At 39.3% G+C, this 8,004-nt stretch overlaps 1 protein-coding gene across 1 annotated transcript in view; it reads left to right on the top strand.

The window, feature by feature from the left end:
• LOC118423135 (high-affinity lysophosphatidic acid receptor-like) overlaps positions 1–6,197 on the top strand; it is a gene marked incomplete in the record, with an annotated part of 13,389 nt that extends 7,192 nt beyond the window's left edge. The window contains 1 exon segment of the mRNA XM_035831140.1: positions 1–6,197. Within this exon segment, the coding sequence (XP_035687033.1) occupies positions 609–1,760 (1,152 nt within the window).
• Positions 6,198–8,004: the final 1,807 nt, after the last annotated feature.

Here is an 8,004-nt window from a genome sequence, read left to right on the forward strand (position 1 = left end):
ACTGATCTTCTGGGAGAAAGATGTCATGACCAGAAAAAGCATTCAAAATCTATGTTTTCTAAGGTCAGCTCTTGTACAAAGCACAGATTTGTTGCAAATGGATACAAGCAGAGCAAGAAGTCACGCTAGTGGAGATTTTATTTCCACAGTGAATAAAAAGATGGAAGATGCAAAAAGTCACGAAACATGTTCCTAACAATGGGGACTGCAGATGTATCAGAAACCAGTATCTGTCTTATCAGCAGAGGTTTAACATTTCTACGTACTTGGACAAAGTCATTGTATGATCAAGCGATCTGGGGGATGCTCAGTCACAGAAGACTCTAGAAGAGACCAACAGTTCTGTAGGCTTGTTACACCGGCCCTACCCAGGTAACATCTGTGAGTCATGGAGAAGCCAATTATACTTTTCCCTAAAAGGATTAAGACCTGGTGTTCCCAGTCTTTTCTACATCCCAGTGCATTGAAAGGTACCAGGTGATATTACTAGTAGTTCGGGTTTTACAAAGGTGTCAACATCTGAGAGAAGTAGCTGAAGATCTTTCATATCTGCCACATCAAACGAAAATTGTGTTGATGTTAAGTGCTTCAAAGAGTGAAGGCAAACAATGGATACCTCAAGGGAGCAGCCCTTTGTGAACTGTACTATATGCAATGTGAGCAATTGGAATGGGACAAATAACATAACAGATGCACCCAGTACTAATGATGAGGAGATCACTACATTGTCACCGTCACTTGTCGTTCTGCTGTCATTTCTCATGATCCTGATGATACTGATCACAGTCCTGGGAAACAGCGTTGTGTGTCTGATTGTGTTCCAGAAACCTGTCATGCGATCTGCCATCAACCTGCTGCTGGCAAACATGGCAGCAGCAGACATCATGGTTGGTGTACTGTCCATGCCTTTCACATTGATTGCGCTCATTGCTGGGGACTGGCTCCTTGGAACAGTTTTCTGCCAGGTCCACGCATTCCTCTACACCATCTGCGTGATGGAAGGGATCTTGATCCTAGTCACGATCAGTGTGGATCGTTATATGATAATTGTGCGACGTAAGGATAAATTGAACACGACTCGTGCCAAAGTGCTAATTGCGGTGACATGGATTTTTTCCATTGTGGTGTCCTTCCCTCCCTTTGTTGGTTGGGGTCACCTGCGGTACCTGCCAGGACAGGCCCAGTGTAGGTTAGTCAGTGCAGGCCCTGCCGACACGGTGTACTCACTGCTGCTTGTCCTGGTACAGTTCTTCTTCCCGTTCTTTGCCATGCTGTATTCCTTCATGCGCATCATCAGTACTGTTCGGAAGAACTCCATGCGCATTATGAACCAACCAGAATGCCTTGCTGTGACACAGTCCAACCGCCTGGGCCTACAGATGGTCCAAGCTCGGGCTAGGAAGCTGAATGTTGACATGAGCTTCAAGACGCGAGCATTCACCACTATCTTTGTCCTTTTCATCATTTACGTTATGTGCTGGGCTCCATACGCAATTGTGGAGGTCATCCATGCCTCGTGGATTAACACCAAAGAGGTACGGGGTATGGTGACCTTTGACTCAATTGTGCTGTGGATCTCGTATCTCAACTCTGCCATCAACCCGATGGTGTACTGCTGGCGTATTAAGAAGTTCCGAGAGGCTGTTCGGGAGTTGATGCCATCACTCAAATTTCTGCCAAGATTGCCTGGGCGCGTCCATCGCCGAATTCGTCCCGGTGCCATGTACGAGTGTAATGCAAGTGAGACATCCACGGTATAGTGCTATAGTCAGTATAATACATATGCTAACATATACTAGTAGCTAATTTTGGAAAGTTAGATGTTTATGTACAAGCATATCATTACAGGTATGAATGCAGTTGGTTTTCTACCAGGTTAGTTAGGTGTGACGGATCGTTCAGTGTAATATAACCAGCTGCTGCTGCACCCCGTGCCTGCGAAGCTTGTGTGTTACGCCGAAGGGCGGTTATACCGGCTATATAGATACAGATACAGATACAGATACCAGTACATTTTGATGAAATGACTGGAGAAGACAGGAAACACAATGTTATTCCTCCCATACCTGTGGTGCACTGTATGGAGTGAAATATAATATGATAAAACTGGAAACTGTACAGGATTTTAACTTATGACAACTTTTGTTGACCTGTTTTGTGGACAACTTTAAAAGTTATAGATGAATCTTCATGATAGTTGTTATTTCAGTGGGTAGGTGTCTGCACAACAAGAGGACAATTTTAAATATGGGCCTCCTATCAGCTTTTTACATGCCAGAATAAAACTTTCAAACTCAGGGCATATGCTGAATGGATGAGGAAATATGGTAATTTTGCTTCAATCCCAATACCGTATTTTCTTGAATAAAGTATGCAATTTCTAAACTTTTCATCATCAAAAAGGTGCTACAAGTTGTTGCCAAAGTTGGGGTGCATATGTTATTTTAGGTTATTGCATGGATAAATGGCAAAAGAGCCTTGTAAAATAAAGCAAGGTTATACTTATAGGAAGGTTTCATAACATACACTCATAGGCACTGTCTAAACATGATTTACATAGAGTGGCATTTGCACAATTCTACTGAGTTACTGAGTTTGACAGTTAGATGTACTAGCTGATTTCTTCTACCATTTCATTCTCAGTGACTTTATAACTTATAATTACATGTATAACGCTACTTCACCTTTATCCGCAGGGTAACCTATATCCGTTGCTTTTGAAAAACGGGTAGTTAGGGGTATCAACTCGAAGGACGATGGTTTCAAACTACAATAGTTTACAACTTGAAACCACCGTCCGTCGACTTAAAATCCCTTTAAGTAATATTACCGTGTGGGTTAACACAATAAATATCTATTTATTAGGTTACCCTGCGGATAAAGGTGAACTAGCGTTATAAGTTGCAGTAGGCAAGATGATAGAGATTTTGTAACCTCAGGTTATGCAAAATAACCTGGGGAAAACATAAAAAAATGAATTTATCCAGTTCAATATCTCCTCAAAATTGTAGGAGAGAGAGTGCATACTTTGAGTTTTTCCATTTTACCTTTGATTCCCACAGATCTGTCTGAGACTTGTTGCAAATCATTGGTTTAATTGGGGTGTATACTTTAATCGAGAAAATACGGTAGGACTTAATTGTGACATAAAGTCACTTAGGTATTCAACATGCAAACAGACACCTAGTTTGCATAATCAATGTGACAATAAAATGATATTTTTACAAATGTATTCACACAAATTGCATATTTGCGGGGATTTGGATGGAAAGCATCAGTAGATAAAAATCATGCATGTAACAGTATATTATGTGCGTTACTGCATCATTAATGAGAAATGTGTAGAATATGTGGACTAACATCCTATGTAATTGGATAAGAAAAAGCCTGTATCTAGAATTGTTCATTACTACGAAATAAATTTGATTCTCATAACTTTTGCAGAAAGCAGCTTCTGCTATTTGTGTATTTCAAGGGTGCTTCAGAAAGTAATGCCATTTTTTCATTGAATAAGTTGAAATTGGCACAAAGGTAAAGGCATGTATCCTGCTGAGATTGAAATATCTCAATTTGTTGTTCAATTTTTTATGAGTGACTGATTTGAGTTCAAGATGACCACACCTTTGATAGCCCTTCACAACAAATGAGAGACTTAATTAACATGTCCCAGACTCACTTCTTCTTATCCAATCATGTAGCAGCCCTCACTATTATGTATTTAGTATGTACTATGTAAAAAGTATGTACATAGACTTGTAGACTCATGCGACTCATGAGGACTTTAAACGATGTAAATTGCATCTCTGTTATATACTTTGTCTGAACCTTGCTTCTTCCTCATGACCTCAATGAAAAGCAGCCTGCTGGCTGATTTAAGCTTTCATGAATAAACAAAGGTTAAAAAAAATGAAAAAAAAAAAAAACTTTTGTAGCTATTGTAAGAAACTGAACCTCCTCATGTATCAGGCTACATTTCTGACGTTAAACCACGTCTGTTTTCAGTTTTGAAATCCAATCAGTTTTTCTTTTTCGTTCAGGGTTGTGAATCGGGTGGGCTGATTAAAGTTTCTGTAGCTGACTTTCTTATTAACTGAAAAGAATCAAACTCAGCACATTTCTTAATCAGTTATAGATAGCTCGTAATTGTGCCAAGTTTCGTATCTTTTGGTTTCTATCGAAAAAGTAGTCTACAAAAACCATCAACAAATCATGTATTTGGCTATTATTCAAACTGCCTGTAATTATATAGCAACTCCATTCTTGCAGCTGTAAAAGAGGAACCATTAAGTGTTCAGAAATGAAATTTGGCATATAACCTATGAAGACACTCTATTATTATACACTGTCAGTTGATATTGTTATACAACTTCCAACATTATTATACAGCTTCCAACAGTAGTTATAACTGGGTCATACCTAGAGGAACTGATCTTCTGACAAACTTCCAAGGGTGTGGTCGTTTTGAAATCAACTCATTTGTTCATAAAATCCTGAAAACAAATTGAGGTATTCAATTATCAAGAGGAGATACATGTATATATGCCTTTACCTTTGTGCCAAATTTCAACTTTCATTCGATGAAAAAATGAGCCTATTGTAAAACCAATGTCATTACTTTCTGAAGCACCCTCTTATTATACTATATTTATGCAGTATCATCTGACAAAATTATGAGGTTGATGAAGTCTAGGTCACATTGTCTTCAAGCTTGGAGAATTCTTGAGTCGATATTTGTGACATACATGTAAGCTCTTTTTAGTTGAAGGTATGAACAACAAACCACTTGTATGAGAGGTATTGTGTTTTATGACTCAATTTAAAGCTAGAATTCAAATGTACAGTGGTTTGCCAGGTTCTGTGCAATGTCCTTTTGTAATGTGGAAAGCCATTCGTAGTTGTCATTGTGAACTTGACATGTTGATTGTGCCAAAAATCAATTGCCGTTTTGTCATGTTTTGAATATTTAATGATTCAGTAACTGCATTCACACACTGCAATCAGTAGCATTGTGCTACTGATTCTTTAATGTCTGTTCTCTCATTGACAATCTTTCTGAAACACAGATGTAATTGTAATGGAACAAATAATTGGATCTCTGTAGTCAGTCATTTTACTAAAGGAGGGTCTTCATGTGGGCCCTCGACGCTTTATGACGAATTCAGAAGAACCCCCTATATATTTTGCTCAAATTAAGGAAGGCGAATATGCAACATTTTGCAACCTTGATGCAAATTACTAGTATGTTGATGAAATGGATTTTCCTGCAAATTATGGGAAATGAAAATAGACTGCCCATGCCTTACAGGAAAGGGGCATGCAGACCAGGATTGGGAACCTGCCCAGTCCAGACAGTGGAAAAAACCTGTGCAGTATGAAAAAAGGGTCTGCATAGGGGATCATGACAATGCTATATGCTAAATTTAGCAGGGTCAGCAGCATTTAATGGCAAGTTCAGGAGGTTGACAGACCTGGTGGCACACGAGGGGCAGAGGGTGATATTTCACACCCTTTGTTGACTTTCTGGTTGTTATTAAAGTATCTGCAATAGCTATACATGCATTTAAAAGCTCGCATGCAGGCCCTTCTTTTCAGACTGGACATGTTTTTCTGCTGTCCAGACTACAGGATAGGTTTTCCTGAAAACCCCATGCAGACCACCCTTTAGTGTTGTTTGTGATAATTAATTGAGATGCAAAATTTGTGTATCGCTGATAGCTGTTTATACTTTATGGTATATGCCATGAAAAATTACATTAAATAATATTGTTGGCTCTGAATAGTACTCCCTGTAAGTGTCAGTGTGTCTGTGTGTATTTTATACATGATACACATGATTAGCACATGAAATGTCATTGAGGTTATATTTTTACTAGCATTTATGCGTCTGTGTGTCAACAAGATAACTGAAGAACGGCTGGGTGGATTGGTTTCATATACTTGGTGCTTTGGTAGGATGTGATGAAAGCTGGAAATGATTAGATTTTGGGCACCCTAGCGGCTTCCCTTGGTGTTGCAGCATAACTTGCTCAAGTTTGGGACACTATGCCTAGTTTTGGGATAGCAGGGGCATTTTTGTCAAAACCTTCTTAAGGGAATAACTCAAGAAAGGAACAACAGATTTTCATGATGTTTGGTATGTATATTGTACGAAAGGAAATATTGATTATGCAAAAGAAAAGCACATTTGCAAAATCTCATTGCAAATATTGTTGTTGATGATATGATGTTATATACTCCATTTAAGATGATATGTAAGTTATCCTACACCATGTATATATAAATGTTCTTTTTATGTATTGTCTAGTATGTGTTTGTCAGCAGGGCTAGCCCTTTGTAATAGCCGTAGGCTAGTTGGGCAGCCCTGGCTGTGTGTTCGGTACAGCCAAACCAATAAATGAATAAATAAATTTGCATAATTAATGCAAACATTCTATCATAGTAGTTTTTTCACTGTATCTCTTGTCCTGGATATGATATGGTGTTGACATTTAATTGGTAGATAGCTTTCAGTGTCATGGCAAAGTTGGAAAAGTTTAAGCCTCCTAACATTTAATTTTTGTCAAGACATTTGAAAGAGGATAACTGCAAAAAGTGGTAATTAAAATTATTGCCATGGCGACGGTTTTATTGTTTATAAAGTACATGTACATGTCTTAAATACAGGAATGAATGCCTTGTTGACTATGATACCATGTTTTGACCCTTTAATTCTTTTTACAACAGTCATCACAGCTTTATGGTGCCTATTTTGAAAATGAAGCCATCTTGTTTATTTCCACCCATCTTGGTTTTATTTCGCCCTATCGCACTATTTTTGCAGTCTGCAGAGGATGTCATCCATAAGATTTACTTGCTGTGGCCTAATTTGCATTACTGAGATATTACTACATCCTGTATAGATCTTTTGAATGACTTACATACCAACATGTGGACTACTAGCATTCCTCTGGAAACATTCCTGTACAACTGTACTAGACTTTTTGCAGACTGAACAGAATTATATAACGTTAGTTCACCTTTATCCGTAGGGTAACCTATATCCATTGTTTTAAAATGAGGGGGTGTTTAGGGATATCAAGTGGATGGACAGTGGTTTGAAAGTGCAATGTTTTTAAAATACAGCTTGTTTACCAATTTGAAACCACCGTCCGTCGCATTGACATCCCTAGATACCAGGGTTTTTTTTAAACAACAGAAAAAGGTTACCCTGAGGATAAAGGTGAACTAGCGCTACCATTTGCCTCGCCCCTGAGGTGTCGCCAACAAATTTTAAAAAAACAATTGTTAGTGAAGTATGACTAAGGAGGTCTTATTGCTAATTTGCAAGGTCCTGATTTGGCTTAAACTGCAGCTGCCACCATACATGTGCCAGATGTTTGGTTTACGGAAAAGGCTGGGCTGTCTACCTGAGCTGTCTACCTGGGCTGTCTACCTGGGCTGGCTATCACGTCAGGCTACTTGGACCTACGAAAGCCCATTGAGACAAAAGCTGTTTTAGCAGTAGGGGTTGTTTGTGCCCAATGAAGAAGCTATGTGTGAAGCTATTGTGTGAGGTTCTGGGTTCAAATCAGTTGATATGCCACCGATCTTGGGAAGGGCTATTAACACGACTTATCAGGCTGATTGGATTAGTCTTAAGACTGGTGGCTAGTTGGTCAAAGGCGTCCAGGAGCCGTTCTATAGTGACAGGGTCCAGGCTTCTGCGCAATACATTAGGATCGAGAATTGAATTGTGAGGAGCTTAAAATAAGCATTGCTAAAGTGCAAGGGTCTGGAACTGCTGCCAATCGGTGCTAACTCAGGTGAGCTCAATATGACAGCAATTACCCCAGGTGTGGCCATAGGACTTAAGGGTTTGAACCATTTACACTGGGAAGGAAGGACCCCTAGTCTTTTCCGTAAGTGTGGTGGGTTCTTTGCCATATCTGAGGAAGGGCCATTACAGAAGCTAGGTACTATTTTCTCTGCCCTAGTGAAGGGAGGAAAGTCGTGTTAGGAGCCCTT

Source organism: Branchiostoma floridae, chromosome 9, assembly GCF_000003815.2.
Source record: "Branchiostoma floridae strain S238N-H82 chromosome 9, Bfl_VNyyK, whole genome shotgun sequence".
NCBI lineage: Eukaryota > Metazoa > Chordata > Leptocardii > Amphioxiformes > Branchiostomatidae > Branchiostoma > Branchiostoma floridae.